At 35.0% G+C, this 19350-nt stretch overlaps 1 protein-coding gene across 1 annotated transcript; it reads right to left on the reverse strand.

Moving 5' to 3' along the window:
- Positions 1–3587: 3587 nt before the first annotated feature.
- On the reverse strand, positions 3588–17641 carry LOC133338813 (BAI1-associated protein 3-like; the record flags this gene model as incomplete). The annotated part of the gene is made up of 3 exons (XM_061546921.1): positions 3588–3885; positions 10709–10877; positions 17398–17641. Coding segments are annotated over 3 exons (711 nt in total), but the record flags the coding sequence as incomplete, so codon positions are not given.
- Between the last annotated feature and the right edge of the window lie 1709 nt (positions 17642–19350).

The raw sequence follows: 19350 nt of genomic DNA on the forward strand, positions 1-19350 counted from the left end.
TAGGAAGTTTCATGAGATATCTAGGAAATTTGTACTAATGTGTACCAAATTTGGTACAATTTAAGTTGTGGATGAAGCGATAGAGTTGGAATCCTGAAATTTAGATTTAGGATCACTGTGGGGGTGTAAGATTGGGGTATGTAGGATGTTTTGGATATTGGTACTACTGTGTACTAAATTTGGTATAATTTGAATTGTGGGTGAAGCGGTAGAGTTGGAATCCTGAAACTTGGATTTAGGTTTACAATGGGGTAAAGGTTTGGGTTAAGTAGGAAGTTTTGGAAATGCCTACTACTGTGTACTAAATTTGGTATAATTTGAATTGTGGGTGAAGCGGTAGAGTTGGAATCCTGAAACTTGGATTTAAGAAACACTGTGGGGTGTAGGTTTGAGCTAAGAAGAAAGTTTTGGAAATTGGTACTACTATGTACAATATTTAATAGGGGTACCTGTTCAAAGGTGTCCCCCTTTCCCTTACAATCTGAATTGTGGGTGAACCAATAGAGTTGGAATCCTGAAATTTGAAATTATTGTGGGGGCGTAGAATCGGGGTATGTGGGAAATTTTGTTGTATGATTAAGGTGGATAGTTATGGAAATAATGTGTGTTAATGAAACAAAATTTGGTAAGATTTGTATTTGGGTGAACCTTTAGAGATCGAATCATGATATTTGGTACTCAAATTAAATTTAGGTCGAGACTAATGTGTTGAAATGAAAATAATTTGTTAATAAATGTTTAAATATTTCCCACATTCGCTAACGAAGTAGGGTCACATGTTAGTGTAACAAATAAAAATCTAGTTAAGTTCGTCCGGGCACAACGTTTTATCAGGGGATAAAATCTACATTCAAATCCACAATCTACATTCAAAATGCCTTGAATCGGTTGGGATCTTTATATGGAGATTATGTTATTGTATTATGTGGTTGTAGGCTGTTCATATTCCGAAAAAATAATGTTCGAAATTACAGACACTCAGGTTGGAAAATTGAAAATTCTAAAGGACATTTGACGGTGCTATGGACCTTGTGGACCTTTTCGTAAAATCATTCGGTTAAAAAGTGTCCAATATACCGAATAATGGTGGAAGCATTACATAGGGACTACAAGGCAACTTGGGCCAATATTGATAATTTTTTTGTAGTGAGATTTTTGAAGCAATGAGAATCTAAAATATAAAATTACAGCATATTTGGTTGAAACACGTGACTTAGCTACCAAAAAGGGGATCAATATTGATAATATTAAGTAGGAAAATGTTCTATCCAGTGAGAAACCAAAATACCAAATTACAGCTGGTTTGGTTGAAAAACGCTGCCAAAAGCTTCAAAATTCGGAACATGTTTGCTACACAAATTTTCTGTGTATATTTTATTTTATGTGGCCTCAGGTGAATATTTCGAGGTGTTGCAAACAGAATGACAAATTTAATATACAGACCATATCTGGCAGGGTAAAAAGATTTCCAGGGGATTTATACGTGATACTATATTCTATTTTCAATACCGAATCTCCTACGAGTATTAAAAATGTATTGCAAAATATATCAAAGCTCTATCTTAAACATTGGGAGCACTCTCTCAATCAGCATAGAACTTAGTTATTTATTTTCTTAAGGCATTTATTTGGCATTTATTTTCTTATGGCTATCAAAGACAATGTTTCTAATGGCCCATCTGTTCATTCCAATTTTCGATGACTCGTTCGAACATTTAAAGTGTTCATAGGATTTTTTTTGGAATATGTTCCAATAAAATTTAAATTTTATTTAAACTAGTGAGCGGAGCAGTATAGTCGGACGGGGCCGACATCTAACTTTCTGTGGTACTACATCCTGAGCTTGGGCAACATTTAGCGATGTTTGCGCCCTCTTGATCCACTAGAGGTTAACAAATATTACTAATATTCAATACAGTCCTTCTAATTACTTGTCCAGATTCCCAACGTGTTTTTTTTGTGATTTTCGGCTTTCAATTGTGGCCTGCGGATCGACTCGAAAGAAAAAAAAATAAATAAGTTTTCGGTCCACTTCATTCCAATATCATTATTTGATCAATACCGAAAATTATAGGCGTTGTCCTTGATCATAACTGGAACCTCATGGAATATTTCAAAGCGAGCAACACTATATTTCCGCCCTCCAGTGTGGTCATGGGTTACTAATTAATATCTGAATACGTAAGCATCTGTAAATATTTAAGTGTAACTCCCACATCTGAGTGCATACGACAATATAATTGGTGTCAATTTAAAGGTCAACCACTCCTCTTGGGTATACTATCAACTTGTCCCTCCAGGATAAATATATGTACGCTATAGACTACAAATTTTGTAATTTTTCACACAAAAGTCAGGGTTCGTTTGACCCGCTAAATATTTACTAATCTTTACAGTCATGTTTAATCTTTGGTCCGATCCTCTTCTCCATGCAAAAATTTCGCGGTGTTTGAGCCATAAATGCTGCCTCTGGATCATCCAGAAAAACGGACAAAAATAAAGTTTTTGGTCCATTTCATCCCCTCAATATTAACCGATATTTTCCAAAAACAATAGGGGTCTTCATTGGCCAGAATCCACCCTACATGCAAAATTTTCGTGAAGATTGGTAAATAACTGTGACCTGTATCGTGTTTACAAATTATAATGGACAGACGCACGGACACACATGTCTAGATCGACTCAGCTAGTCGAGATATGATGATCGGTATACTTAAAGGTGGGTCTAGGACCAATATTTCGCGGCGTTACAAACTCTTGGGGCTGGACAAAGCTATATTACCCTGACAACAATGTTGTGTAGGGTATAAAAACTATATTAGTGTTTGTTTCTAAAACTACAAGAAAACTAAATCGTTTTTTTACGTACATATATATCATTTCATTTCACGTTTAAGCAATAAATTGGAAAACTAACATAAATGACGAACAACATCGTCAGACACGTCTTAATTTAATTTCCTTAACCACAGGCAAAATGTTGACTTTATTTCATTAAAATGACTTTGTTGGCTTTGCGATGTTCTTAGCTCAGAGCATACCACAAGGAAATGATATAAGAAACTTTTTAACCAGAAATTTAATTTTCTTTTGTTTCATCAAACCGACTTCCTGACGTACACTTAATCAATTAAAAGTAATAGTGACGATATGCTGATGTATGTGTGTGTGTGTCGTATACACGTGCAGGAAAACAGTGTTGGACTAAAATGCTATGGAGGATTGGAGGCGAACTCAAGATGAGTCAACGCGTGCGTTTATTCTGAATATTTCATTCTAGGTCATTTGTCCAAGGATACCCCACCTTTGGATTGAATTAAGTTTTGGATGTGCAATGTTTTGAATCAAATCGAATAATCCATTGGATTTGTGTCCTCAATATTAGCTATGAGTCTATTATAATAATCTGTACTACAGTGTAGTGTATGTTATAAAGAATCACAATAATTTAAGCAAATCAAATTTCTCTACAATTGTGTTTAAATACTCAAAACATTGCTTTTGAGATAAATGTTGTTCTCTTGTTGTGGTTGTTTCGACTTGTTTTGTTATTGATGCTGTAGTTATTTCTTCTTCTTTGTACTTACAATTTAAATTTCTCATTCCATTTGGGCGTCAGAGTGTGCGGTTTTATTGATGTGGCGCATATAAATTTTGCTGGTACCGGCCCACCCAATGAATCACGCTGCTCGCGACGATTGCCTTCGCGTCGTTTGAAACTCAAACGAAAGCTATGCTTACGGTGGGGCGGTGAATCGGCGGCATTATTATCGAATGCATTCATATCGGCTGATAGAGCTCGTGGTGTTGGTGGCAGTGGTAATGGTGATACGGGTGGACCACCATCTGGTTGAATGCCCAGCATACAATATGGATCGGAGAAGCCTTGAAGGGGGAAGGGGAAGATATAGAGAAAGAATTTTTAATTAAGGTTAAAGGCAGTGATAATTTTAAATATTGAATTCGTTGTGTTTGAAAAGAAAACCAATTTGAGTTAAAAATATTAAAAAGTACAAACAAGTAACATGTTGTTAATATAGGATTTCCGTATTCTTATTATACCCTCAACCTTATGGCTATATATACTTTACTACGGCAAAAATGTGCCTCATAGAAATATTTGCTTCTTCGGACCAAATTCATGTCAGAAAATTTTTTAATTTTTTTTTATAAAATATAAGTGGTTTTCGGTGTGATGTTTATCATTTTATAGAATCACCCAATCAATAATATTTTATCTAATCTTACGTAAGAACTCATCTAAATTTGATACAAGAATGATAATATGTTGGATTTCGAAGCCACATATGCCCTCCACTAGCATACGTTATAATTATTTCAACAAGAAACATTATGCGTACTTGATTGAAATATATATGATATATTTTACATATGTCATGTATTATCATTGAAAATTCTAAAAAAAATTGTTATAAAGTTGCATATAAAATTATGAAGTTTTTCATATTCATATTACCGTTTACGCCTAAAAGTATGCTTTGATTTTGAAAAGTTAAATAAAACATCAAATACCACGTAGTTGGCAAGACTGGCAAAGGTACCAGGATAGCGCCTATCTATTGAACAGGGTGCAAAGAATGCTTAAAATACACTCTTTCTCACGAATGCTCATGGGCGAGAATTCGAATGTTTTAAATGTATCGCGAATGATAAAGTTAGAATGAATGCACTAGCATTTGAATTCTCTCGCTAATTTCCGCATTGTATAAAAAATTCACGAACGATAAAATTTCGCTGCAAGCGTCGTCGATTCATTCTTTGGCGAGCATTCTTTGCTGAAGAATATTCTTTTGAAAAACTCAACAAATACATATGTATTTGTTTGGTCACACAGACACAGTGTGAGAGTAACTCTTGCTCTCTCGAAGAACTTCGTCTACAATAATACATTGCTACGATGAATATCATGAAAACAAGCGATAACACAACCGCCTTCACCAACAGCTGAAACGAGACTGATCGGTAGTTGTTTTCTTTCACGAAATTTGTTGTTACTGTTGTTGCCGTTTTGAGCATTCTCGAGAATTCGGGAATTTTTGTTTTCATTCGTGAGAGAATGTCAAAAAGAATTTCAACCACCAAACGAAACAAACGAATGCTGTTGTGTGCTCTCACTCGTTTGTTATGTGTGTGCGAACATTCTTTGGCGAATGCTCGTTTGGTAAAGAATTTATCGCCATAAATTCATTCTTAAAAAGAGCACAAAACGAAAATAATGTATTTTGAATGATTCACGAGCGAATTTTTGCGCACCCTGCTATTGAATGACACGATTGGTTTTGGCAAAGTAATTTCTTAATTACACATTTTTAGTCATTTTTCGTAAAATCTACCTTATTTTACGGAAAATTTGTATTTCCTATGAAAAAATTGGGTTGAAAACTTGCAGACCACATCTATAAAGAAATAAACGAACAAATACCGATCTATTTACACGAATACATATAAAACCTTTAAGTGTACCTGCACCACAACCACACCTGAATCCTTGACAACAATATTCGCACCAGTGGCACTAAACTGGAAAGAAGAAACCCGCAAAAAACGAAAATACTTCAGGACCCATGAGAGAGCAAGCAACTACCCACACATACACTCGTGGGTAAGAAAAATTAATAAAATTCAAAAATAGTTCTGAATGTAATATCAACAGAAAATTAGAATGTTCTGTGTTTTTATAGGTTTGCCGTTTTTGTAGCTGAAATAAATCGATTCTATAATATTAATATTTTCCAAAATTCAGTGTAAAAACGTAAGCTGAAAAAACGATTTGGCTAAAACCAAACATGCAAATCAATAGATGGCGCTATACGGGTATCATCGCCAGTGTTACCAAACGTTTATCAAAATCAGAGGCAATATTTATTTTGAAGCCCATTTTCGACAAAAGAAATTTTTAGTTTTTATTTCATGATATACATGAAATAATGATGATATACATAAAATCACACTCTGTTAGAGTTGGGTAGTTCCGCAACGAACTAGTTCATTGGAACTATTCCGAGAAAGGAACGATCGGAACTAGTTCCAATTCTTTAATTAATATAGTTCCTTTTTCTGATCTCGTTCCTTTTTTGATCTCATTCCTTTCTGGTATCGTCCTTTATTCAGATCTCTTTATATTTTCTCTGATTTCGTTCTTTTTTGATCTCGTTCTTTTATTTCCATATATTTCATTCGTTCATTTTAAAATTTTTGCACAATTTTCAATCATCTATTAAAAAAATCAACACGGAACTATGTGAGCGAAAAGAAAGAAAGATGAAAGAGAGAGATTCAAAGGAACTATATAGGAGTCGGAACTATATGGACCAAAGGAACTATAAATAGCAAGGGAACTATAAAGAGCAAAGGAACTGTATGGAGTAAAGGAAAAATATGGAGCAAAGGAGCTATAAAGAGCAAAGGAACTATAAAGAGCAAAGGAACTATATGGAGCAAAGGAACTATAAAGAGCAAAGGAACTATAAAGAGCAAAGGAACTATATGGAGCAAGGGAACTATTTAGAGCAAAGGAACTATAAAAATCAAAGGAACTATATGGAACAAAGGAACTATAAAGAGCAAAGGAAATATAAAGAGCAAAGGAACTGTGTGGTGTAAGGGAACTATATTGGGCAAAGGAACTATATGGAGCAAAGGAACTATAAATAGCAAGGGAACTATAAAGAGCAAAGGAACTGTATGGAGTAAAGGAACTATATGGAGCAAGGTAACTATTTAGAGCAAATGAACTATATGGAACAAAGGAACTATAAAGAGCAAAGGAAATATAAAGAGCAAAGGAACTGTATGAAGCAAAGGAACTATTTGGGGCAAAGGAACTGTAAAGATCAAAGGAACTGTGTTGTGTAAAAGAGCTATATTGGGCGAAGGAAATACTTTAAGGAACTAGTTCCTTTTTAAAAAAGGAACGAGAAAATCAATCCGCTACGTGAACTAGATTGCCCAACTCTACTCTCTGTGTTTATTTCTGTTTATCCGTTCGTCTATCTGTCTGCCAATGTATTTTCTAAATAAAATGTAGTTTGTACAACTCATTCTATTGCAAGTAAAAAATTGTCAGTCGGTTTTGCAGACCCTCAACCTATGGCTTATGGAGTTCTACGGAATTATATACATATATATATGTTTTTAGCAAAGAGTTGACCATCTGTGAAGAGGTGCCCTATCCCCTATCATATAGACCCCATATTCGTATTTAAAGTAGGCTTACGATGTGTAAGCTATGAATTAAATCGGTTATTCAATTCGCTTCAGATCAAATTTACAGATTTGCCAAATGATGACCTTTTGCGGGAGATGTACTAGAAGTAGAAGACCAGAAGTAGGTCCCACCTTGGAATTTGATCGGTGTAAGGTAAACATGGTATAATGATCAAATTTTCGATCAAATTGAATTATGGGATTTACAAATGTTGGCCCTTTGTGAAGGAGGTACCAAATGAGTTGAGCGATAAGTTGAATTCACATACCTAATTTTTCGATCCCTTGTCTTGCGGTATTTAGTGTAAGGTTCAAGAAAATATAGACGAGCAAAAGAACTCAAGATAGAAGGAGGTATGCGTTCGGTTTTAATGGTTTATATAGTGTTTGATACTCCCTGAAATAATTATTTCGAAACAATACAGAATTTAAAAGAAGTTATATTTAAATAACATGTAAATTTCCATAGACTTTTTGTAAAGTTATCATTGAAATATTTAACACTTTATTTCATTTTTTTCTGTTCTGCTTCATAATTAACAGCGTAAATTTTACACAGTAGATGACAAGTAATGGCAATTGACAGCAATGAAGTTAATTTGCGTGGTTATTGTCGCAACGTAATTTTATGCTAACTCGCGTATAACCTGACATCGGGCCATTTATAAGTTTTGGCCTCCGTTGGCAAATAGCCAGCCAAAGCAAATTAAACGTTTTGTTTTATGAATGGAAATTTGCAGACATGCATGTATGTGTGTGCATGCATAGTTGTTGTTGTATGTCTTGTTGCTGCTACTGGCAAACAATCAACAGACAACCGACACGCTTAAATATTGGCGAACACGCAATGGAAATTTGTTCGAAGGCATAAAACGGATATTTGTGCAAATTGTTGCACGGACACGCACGCACACCCATACACGCATGGCGTGCACAGCCATTATGTCTGGCGGCATGCAAGCAGGTTATAAATATAAATGAATCAATAAATGTGGCCTAAAGGTGTTGAAATTGTCTGGGCTTTAAGAATTGAAATGGGAATTAAATGTTGTTCAATGGTACGTATGATTAACGAATAATAGCGATATTAATCATTCGTTACAACAAAATCATTTACAATACATGAAAGGTATGCAGTTTATATTATAATTAATAAACAGCATATTAATGTCAGTGTGTGAGAAGATTTTGGGGGAGTGGAAATTGAAATTGGGGATGAAAGATTTTGGTTAGTATTTGAAACCCCCAAAAGGAAAAATTAGCCACAGGTCAAAGTTCGGATATATGAAATTATGATTTTTTTGCTGGCTTCTTATATTGTTTTGTAGCTATTGTGGGTATTTTTAAGAAGATTTTTTGTAGGAAATTGCACTCTTTTAACTCGATTCCTTGTATCCAATTGAGATTAAATTGTGAACCTTCCTTTAATGAAATGGAATTTGACATAGGTTACCAAGACAGGTGTGTGGATTGTTATAAGTAATAAGAACCCTAAACGTGGACCAGTGCAACTCAATTTCCAACTTGACCTCCCTGCAGACAAAAGACAAATCTATGCAAGTTCGTTTAGAGTCTAGAGTAATTACAACAGTCGGACATGCTTAAAAAAAATTCTCGGGGTCAACATTTTTTTTTGATTTAAGGGGACCCCCCCCCATTCTCGGTGTCAAAAAAAAATTTTTATTTAATTCGAATCTACTCTAATTCTAGAATGTCCCTACAAAATTTTAAGTGAACATCTCAAGAACTCTTGAAGATATAGCCGATTTATTGTGTCAGCATCAAGGGACGGCAAGAGTGATTCTCAAACTTTAAACGCATTTTTCTCGAAGCGAATGGCGGGCACGATAACTCAAAAACTAATAATCCAATCGGTCCCAAATTTTGACACGTTTCTTTGGGAGTGTATAGCTCTCGTATGAACTAGGATAAAGCCAATCGGTGAAGATCTTCCTTACTTTTTTTGTGGTCAAAAATAGGCGATTTTTCTTTCTTTTTAAATCTTCAAATACATATGTGCAAAGTTACAAATCTTAACAAGCATTGGTATTCATTTACCAGCCCATTTAAAATCGTAAAAATAAAAAATCGAGAATGGAGGGGGTTCCTTAATTCGAATCTACACTAATTCAAGAATGTCCCTACAACATTTAAAGTGAAAATCTCAAGAACTGTTGAAAATATAGCCGATTTATTGTGTCAGCATCAAGTGACGACTAAAGGGCTTCTCAAACTTTAAACGCGTTTTTCTCTTTTGCGAATGGCGGGCACGATAACTCAAAGACTAATAACCCAATCGATTCCAAATTTTTACACGTTTCTCTGTGAGTGTATAACTATCGTATGAACTAGGATAAAGCCAATCGGTCAAGATCTTCCTTATTTTTTAACTAGGTTTTTGGTCAAAAATCGGCGATTTTCCAAAAATAATTTTTCAAAGGTGCGCCATTTTGTTAATTTTAGAGCGCAGTCAATAATCCTAGTTCATACGAGAGCCAGACATGTACTCTTTCTAACACCGTTGGAATTTTCGGATTCCGATGTTCCATTGAGGAGTTATCATGCCCGCCATCAAAAATAAGGACCTTTCTTTAATTACAAAAAACAGCAACAAAACAATAACAAAAATTTTTGGCAAATTATTTTTCTTCTCTTTTAAATCTTCAAATATATATGTGCAAAGTTACAAACCTTAACAAGCATTGGTATTGATTTACCAGCCCATTGAAAATCTTGAAAAATTAAAATCGAGAATGGGTGGGGTTCCCTTAAATCGTCATAGAATTTTACGCTGATCAAGAATATGTATTTATCGGATCGGAAATTATTATTTCGACCCGGCTCATATGCATATCATTAGAAAACAAATAAACAAACCCGCTAAATTTATGGAACCAGACTGTTATCGGTTTTATTCCACTGTTCAACATTTAGAAACCCGATTATTTCTACCTCGACATTTGCTTCGTTTTCTAAATGTATATTTTTGGAAATGAATTGGGAAATATCAGACAGTTATTCAAATTATTAACAAATTCGGGTTGTTGGTGGTATAAACAAAAAAGTTTGCATTAAAAAAAGTATAAACATTGAATAAAAAAATGTTTAGAGAAACAATAAAGCTGTTTTTAATGATAAATATATGCATTTTAATTAATAGCCTATAAATAAATCTAGCAGCCCTCGCATACTCTCAACCTTATGATGAATGGTATTCGTTTCAATTCTCCCACTACGTAATACATTGAAATAAAGTTTTTCTATAATTGTTCAATATTTCATGTAATTCAATGGATTCGAATCGACATATTAATCAGATGTTACAGAATCCCATGTGTTTTACACTTGTGCTTTACTGGTTTATTACCAATGAATTCCGTATTGTAATTCAATGTTTTCATTTTACACATTGTTTGCTTTAATAGCCAATTCATTTGTTTTCGAATTGTTTTCATTTTTTTTTTTTCTTTTTCATACTTACCATTTGCATCTTTGGCTTCGAGCCCTTCTGCCTCAATGACCACCACCGACAGGACGATAACTTTTGGTTTATCCTCAGCCGTGGCATGCAACAGTCGATAATGACGATCTGGACTCATGCCAAATGCCCGTTGCGCATGCAAATACATTTCATCTTTATAATGGGTGAACTGAAAATTAAAAAAAGGCATATAAATAAATGATTTTTTTGGTAGTTTACGTGGTTGTCGACTCGTCCATCTGTGAAAACGAAGAGGAGGAAGAGGAGATAGTTCAACAAGTGCGTTATAACTTCAATGTACCAATACGAAGGTAGAAATAAATAACTATGTAACACGACGAATTAACAAATGACGAATAGATGAAGAAATAAAAAGAAAACGATTACAAGGATGTACTGGAGAGATTTTGAAAATGCAGTAGTCTAACTAAAATCGGTGGAACTAGTGTAGTATGTAAGCCGATGGTGCGTAGCACTGATACAAGTAACGCATTCTGTAACTTCGTATAAAAAAAAAAAAAAAAAAACAAAAAAAAGTAAGGAAAGTTCAAAAGTTGGACGGGGCCGACTATATGATACCCTTCACCACTATGCATGTACCCATAGTGACATATTAATATCTACAATATTAATATCTACAATATTAATATCTACAATATTCTGTAGATATAGAAATTTCGCATACATCAGTCGGGACCTAATTCAGTACTCTGTGCAAAATGTTGCTTCAATCGGACAAATATTGGGAGTTTGGTGCACATTTTTTTTTAAATCGGACGAAACTATATATGGGAGCTATATCTAAATCTGTCAGTCGGAACCTAATCTAGTAGGTGTGCAAAATTTTGCTTCAATCGTACCAATATTGGAAGTTTGGTGAACTATTTACATTAAATCGGGCGATACTATATATGGGAGCTATATCTAAATCTGACCCGATTTTAACATTCATCAATCATGACCTAATTTAGTACGCTGTGCAAAAATTTTGTCTCAATCGGATAAATATTGGCAGTATGTTGCTCCATTTACATAAAATCGGACGAAACTATATATAGCATATATAGATACAAATCTGAACCAATTCCAACAAAATTTCTCATACATCAGTCGGAACCTAATTCAGTACTCTGTGCAAAATGTTGTTTAGTCGGACCACTATTGGGGGTTTGGTGCGATTTCAACAAACCTTGGCATATAACTATCTAGACCTAATGCAATACTCTGTGCAAAATTTTGTCTCAATCGGACCACAATTGGTAGTTTGATGCATCAATAAGTTAAAATCAGACGAAAATATATATGGGAGCTATATCCAAAATTGAACCGATTTTCTCCTATAGGGTTCGTCCTTGGGCCAATTAAGTGACCTGTGCCAAATTTCATCCAAATCGAATCATAAATTCAACCTGTACTTTGTTAACAAAAATACATGGACGGACAGACGGACATGCATAAATCGACTCAGAGAGTGATTCTATGCATATTCTCAAAAGAAACGATGGGTCTATCTCGATTATTTTTGCCTGTTACAAACATATGCACAACGACACAATACCCTGTACCTCAGTCTGGTGAAGGGTATAAAAAGGGGGGTATATGGAGACTACCCCTAAAAGGGGGCGAATATTAATAATTTTTGGTAGGGGGGGTTTGTTACCATATACGACTACAAAAAACCAAATTACAAAGGTTGAAAAACGCGTTCAAGAACCCCAAAATACCGAAAATGGGGGGGTACCCTTATATAGGGGCTACCCGAAAAAATGGACCTATATTTATAATTTATAATGGAGAGATTTGCTACCTAATAAGAACTCGGCGTACTAACTTACAGTCAATTCGGTCGAAAAATACGATCAGAACCCCCAAAATACCAACAATTTGGGGGTACCGTTATATGGGGACTACCAGAAAAACTGGATCTATATTTATAATTTTTAATGGAGTTATTTGGTACACAATAAGAACCCAATGTACAAAATTTCAGAGAATTCAGTCGAAAAATGCGATCAAAATCCCGAAAATACCGCAAAATGGGTGGTACCCTTATATGGAGGCTATCCGAAAAAATGGACCCATATTTATAATTTTTAGTGGAGAGATTTGCTACCCAATAAGAACTCAAAGTACCAAATTTCAGGGAATTCAGTTAAAAAACGCGCTAAAGAACATCAAAATACCGAAAATTGGGGGGTACCCTTATATGGGAGCTATGCCTAAACGTGGACCGATTCATCCAAATCCAATTTCATCCAAATCGGATCATAAATGCGACCTCTACTTTGTTAACAAAAATACATGGACGGACAGACGGACGGACGAACGGACGGACATGCATAATGGACTCAGAAAGTGATTCTATGCATATTCTCAAAAGGAACCATGGGTCTATCTCGATTATTTTTGCCTGTTACAAACATATGCACAGAGCCATAATACCCTGTACCACAGTGTGGTGAAAGGTATAAAAAAATACTAAATTTAATAGAACTTTAATTCTAAAATACTTTAAAAATACCTAAGTTAAAACAGGGCTTAATTACATCCACATAGGTTAAAAGAGGACCTATATAAAATATTCAGGGAGAAGACTCGTCGTACTCTAAAAAAATCCGAAACACAAAGAAAATTTGGTAGGAAAATTCAGCCAGAATCTTTAAAATAAGTTTGACGTCTCATATGTTGGGAATATATTTGTTTGTGGAAATATAAATCGATTATTTTTTGGCAGATGGCTGCACTAATAGATTTCTCGTAAAGTATCGATCATTTGCGAAAATGCAAGCCAAGCGGCTAAAATTGTGAATGGTGTTTATGGTTCCGATACTTTAACAGTCTATTATGTGCAATTTTGGTTTCGAAGATTCCGTTCACGAATTTTTGATGTTTAAAATACATCTCGCATAGGTATGCCGGACTTTCGTCGTCCGGCCTACCTATTCGAGAAATGCCTTTAAAAATGGCAATAAATCATACAACAAAACGGTGCATATTTGGCTAAAATTGGACATTCGAAACATGTTCTATTATGAGCCTGGTTAATATTTAGCGATATTTGCACCCTCTTGATCGATTACAGGTCAACAGCTCCATTTTCTAACACTGGTATATTTTTCGAGTTGAATATTTATACCTTAAAATAAAAATTTGGGTAGTTTAGGTTTTGGTTCATTTGACCTCCAGAATATTGGCCGATAATCATCTGAACAGCCGTTCTAAGTAAGTGGCCTACAGAGCGACCGGAAAAACAGACAAAAATTATGTTGTTGGTCCATGTCATCTCCAAAATATAAATAATTCTATTGGGGCTGCACAAAGCTATAATACCTTGACAACATAGTTGTGTAGGGTCTACATTGAAATCTCCTCCTCTGAGAACCTTAATTGACATATGGGAGCTATCAAAAAAATGAGCCGAATTCGATCATTGAAGGAAGGGGAATTTTCAGCCAGTCGGTTGAAAAATGTGCCAAAAATCCAAAAATACTTAATATTTGGGTGTATCGTTATTCTGAGGTTATACCAAAACGTAAACATATACAGTGGCTCCATCGCATAATCGGACAAAATGAGTATTTACTAAAACCAGAAGATTTTTGGAAGCAGGTAATTTGATGAAAGATCATCTTAAAATACATTTCTATTGATAGTTTTCATTATATTAAGGTTCTGTTTACTGACGAAAGCAAATTTAACTTGCACGGGTCAGATGGAAAGATGTATGTGTGGCGTAAGCCAAATGCTGAATTTAATCATAAGAATACAAAAGCCACTGTTAAGCACGGAGGAGGTTCTGTTATGGTTTGGGGCTGCATGTCGAGTGCGGGAGTAGGCAATTTGCATTTTATTGACGGTAAAATGGACAATTTTGTCTACCTCAACACTTTAAAGCAAAATGTAAAGCAAAGTGCAGACAAATTGGGTATCGCGAACAACTTTGCCTTTTATCAAGACAACGATCCCAAGCACACATCAGGTGTTGCAAAGCTTTGGTTGATCCATAACTGCCCAAAACTTATACAAACACCAGCACAGAGCCCAGACCTTAACGTAATTGAGCATCTTTGGGAAGAATTAGCTAGGAGAGTGTATGGAAAAAATTTAACTCCTTAGTACAGCTTAAGGTGGCTTTACTGGAATCGTGGAACTCCATAGAGCCGGAGGTACGCCAGAATTTGGTCAAATCAATACCGAAGCGTTTACAGACCGTTCTGGACAACAAAGGATATGCAACTAAATATTAATTTCTCGATTTTTTCATTTTTTAACATTGATACTTTGCTTTGTCCGATTTTGCGTTGAACACAATAAATTGAGTTAATTTTGTTTTTCTGACGAAATTTACTGTTATCACAAGAAAAGTTGTTGTTTTTTGTATTGTTCAGAAATATAAGTAAGTAATGTGTAAATAAAAGCGAAAAAACTACACATTTAGACAATTTTTTTAAAATGTATAGCATTATTATATGTGACAACCACTTGTCCGATTATTCAATGGAGCCACTGTACATCCCATTTTCAATACCAAACATCCTAGGAGTCATAACAATGTATATGCTAAAGATCAACGATCTATCTTAAATATTGCGAGCTTTATTGTGATTTCTTCAGACGGACATATTTGGAGGAGGTGCAAAATGGAATGATCTGTTGCAAGTGAATAACATAACAAGGTAAACGTTTTCAATGTACCAAAATTGTATGGGGACTACCAGAAGAACTGGACCTATATTTATAATTTTTAGTGGAGTAATTTGGTACCCAATAGGAAACCAATGTACAACAACCCTTATATGGAGGCTTTCCGAAAAAATTGACCTTTATTTATAATGTTTGGTAGGGAGATTTGCTACGGAATAAGAACACAAAGTACCGAATTTCAGCGAATTCGGTCGAAAAATGCGATCAAAACCCCCAAAATACCGAAAATTGGGGGTAATCTTATATGGGGGCTATCCGAAAAAATGGACCTTTATTTATAATTTTTGGTAGGGAGATTTGCTACCCAATAAGAACTCAAAGTACCAAATTTCAGCGAATTCAGTTAAAAAACGCGTTCAAGAACCTCAAAATACCGAAAATTTGGGTGTACCCTTATATGGGAGCTATGCCTAAACGTGGGCCGATTTTCTCCAATTTCAATAGGGTTCGTCCTTGGGCCAATTAAGTGACCTGTGCCAAATTTCATCCATATCGGATCATAAATGCGACCTGTACTTTGTTAACAAAAATACATGGACAGGCGGACGGACGGACAGACGGACATGCATAAATCGACTCAGAAAGTGATTCTATGCATATTCTCAAAAGGAAACATGGGTCTATCTCGATTATTTTTGCCTGTTACAAACATATGCACAAAGACATAATACCCTGTACCACAGTGTGGTGAAGGGTATAATTATACTAGGACCATAAAAAATGGGATAAATCTCTTATAGGGGTTATGTCAAATTATGGACTTCTATTGAATATATTCGAAGAGAAGGCTTACAGTGGGGAGAGTACAAATTGGCATTCCGACGGGGATTTAATAATGGGCCAAACAATACCTGTCAGTCCAGCTGGTTACAAATAATATTATAACGGCTTCCAAAAGGTTGTTCGATGTTCGATACCGTTATCCAACCAAATTACTATACTACTACAAAACTTATTTGATACATTATAAAAACTTATTTGACACATCGACGCCTTCGAAGAATAGTATGCTAAGTCTGAAAAGTGAGTTTTTCAGCAGAAGCTCTCAAAGTATGGAAGATTCTTAAATCTTACGTGCCATGCTAAGTACATTTTTGCTTATAACTTTGGTTTGGCATCGGCCAATCCAAACCAAAATTTCAGAGAATCTAAATTAAGGACCGTAGTATCTAAAAACGTAAAGACATTATAAAAACCAATTTGATACAATATACATTTTTTCCATGTGCTAATCCGTCCTAATTAGAACCGTGTTCTTCTTGTGGTTGTTTTGAAATTATTTCCATTTCCAAATGAGAAATGAAAACCAATATTGATTTCACAAGTTACTATTATGAAAGAAAAGCCAATTAATTATTTTCAATAAATTGGTAATTTTGGCATTGTTACCTAGCTCTCTCTCTCCCCCTTCTCTCTCTTTTCTAAACCACTTCTTCTCTCAATTATTTCTAAATCATCATCGCTTTGGCAACAAAATCAATCTTCTGTTCTTGTAATTTAGAGTTATATAACAATGAAATTTAACCAGGAATGAGAATGTACATAATGGAAATGTCTATATATAAATGGAAAAGTATTTTTCCTTAGATACACATCTGTATTACAAACTGTCAATGGGGTAAGTGGTGGGTGGCTGTTGGTCGGGTGGAGATGCTGTTTCCTTTTAAAGACAAGAAAAGTAAAAATAATATAATAGTAATAATTAGTTTCCATTTCAAGGTGAAGCGAAGAAAGAAGGGCGGGGAATGAAATTGGCAGCCCAAGGATGTGGTTATGGCATTACACTATCATATTCTTCTTTTGCTTGCCATTGAACAACACACACACACGCACGCACACACACATTACCACCATTTCATATATAACCTTATCAGTTTACCTTGATGGCAGCCATAATAATGTTTACTTTTAATAATGTTATAAGCTGTTTTCTTTTCGAATTAACTCGGATGTTTTCTTTGTCGTTTTTCGTTATTGCTTCTTACCTGTCCACCGGGTGCTGATGCACCCACAGTATTGGCAATGGTATTCAATACTTCCAAATATAGCTTTTCTTTTTGCTCTTGACTTTCGATAGAATCTTCAGCAATTTTTGGCGGCTCACGTTCCTGCTCATGAAGTGATTCGGCACGTGCCTCAGCGGCACGCGTTGCCGACATACGGCGGTTTTCCCGTTTCCATCCCAGCGATGTGAAATTTTCAAAATAGGAGCCATCGGTTTCTTGAACGCTGTAATGTTAAAAGAAAAATTTGATATTTATTTTGGAGATTATTGCAATTTTTTACAAATTACGTATATTGATAGTGGTAATTATGGTTGTGTTTTTATACCCTTCACCACACTGTGGTACAGGGTATTATGTCTTTGTGCATATGTTTGTAACATGCAAAAATAATCGAGATTGACCATGGTTCCTTTTGGGAATATGCATAGAATCACTTTCTGAGTCGATTTATGCATGTCCGTCTATCCGTCTGTTGGTGTTAAATTGTAAACAAAGTACAGGTCGCATTTATGATCCGAATTGGATGAAATTTGGCACAGCTCACTTGTTTGGCCCAAGGACGAACCCTATTGAAATTGGGAAAAATCGGTTCAGATTTAGATATAGCTCCCATATATATTTTCGTCCGATTTAAGGTAAATGGTGCACCAAAGTTCCTATATATCTTTCGATTTGCACGAAATTTGGCACAGCGTAATGAATAAGGTCTAGAATGATGTGTGCAAAGTTTCGTGAAAATCGGTTCAGATTTAGATATAGCACCCATATATAACTTCGCCCGATTTTAGATAAATAGTCCACGAAAGTTCGTGAAAATCTTTTGATTTGCACGAAATTTAGCACAGCGTAATAAATAAGGTCTAGAATGATGTCTGCCAAGTTTCGTGAAAATCGGTTCAGATTTAGATATAGCTCCCATATATATCTTTGTCCGATTTAAGGTAAAGTGTGTACCAAAGTACCTATATATCTTTCGATTTGCACGAAAATTGGCACAGCGTACTAAATTAAGTCTATAATGATGTGTGCAAAGTTTCGTGACTATCGGTTCCGATTTAGATATAGCTCCCATATATAGTTTCGCCCGATTTTAGGTAATTGGTGCACTAAAGTCCCTGGAAATCTTTTAATTTGCACGAATTTTGGCATAGCGTACTGAATTAAGTCTAGAATTATGTATGCAAAGTTTCGTGAACATCGGTTCAGATTTAGATATAGCTCCCATATATATTTTCGTCCGATGTTATGTAACTGGTGCACCAAAGTCCCTATATACCTTTCGATTTGCAAGAATTTTGGTATAGTTCACTGAATTTAGTCTAAAATGTTGTTGCTAAGCTTCGTGAAAAGATCCATAGCTAGGCCGATTGACACAACGTACTGATGTAATATAAATTAGTCTCTGGCAAGTTTCCCCAAAATCGGTTCAGATATATAACAAAAACGTGTCGTCTGTTAGGATACATATGTAGAATATACCCAAAGTGATGAAGGGTATCATATAGTCGGCCCAGTCTGACTTTACTACTTTCCTTACTGGTTTATGTTAACAACGTATCTTGCAATATATACAGTTTAAATTTCAGAAATCCTTTTACATTTATTAATATAAATAATAAAAATCACCCCAATAAAAATTAAGAGAGCACAAAAGTACCCTTGACCACAAATGTGGCGAGAAATATATTTATTGCTTATTTTATGATTCACAATATAAACATACCACAAACAATCGTCTCTATTTAATACGATAATAATGCCAGTGATAGACATGAAATCACTGTGGAGAGTCTTTGCAGTTTGCCTTTTGCTTATCAACCTAACCACTGCTCGATACGGAGATCAATTTTATTTTGTCGACGAAACTGCCTCACGTGATGGACATCGAATATATCTATTATATTTTGTGCATGTAAAAATAAAATATAGCTA

The sequence above is a fragment of the Musca vetustissima genome, unplaced genomic scaffold (genome assembly GCF_032173495.1).
Source record: "Musca vetustissima isolate MV318-11 ecotype Yass unplaced genomic scaffold, APGP_CSIRO_Mvet_v1 utg7797, whole genome shotgun sequence".
Classification (NCBI taxonomy): Eukaryota; Metazoa; Arthropoda; class Insecta; order Diptera; family Muscidae; genus Musca; species Musca vetustissima.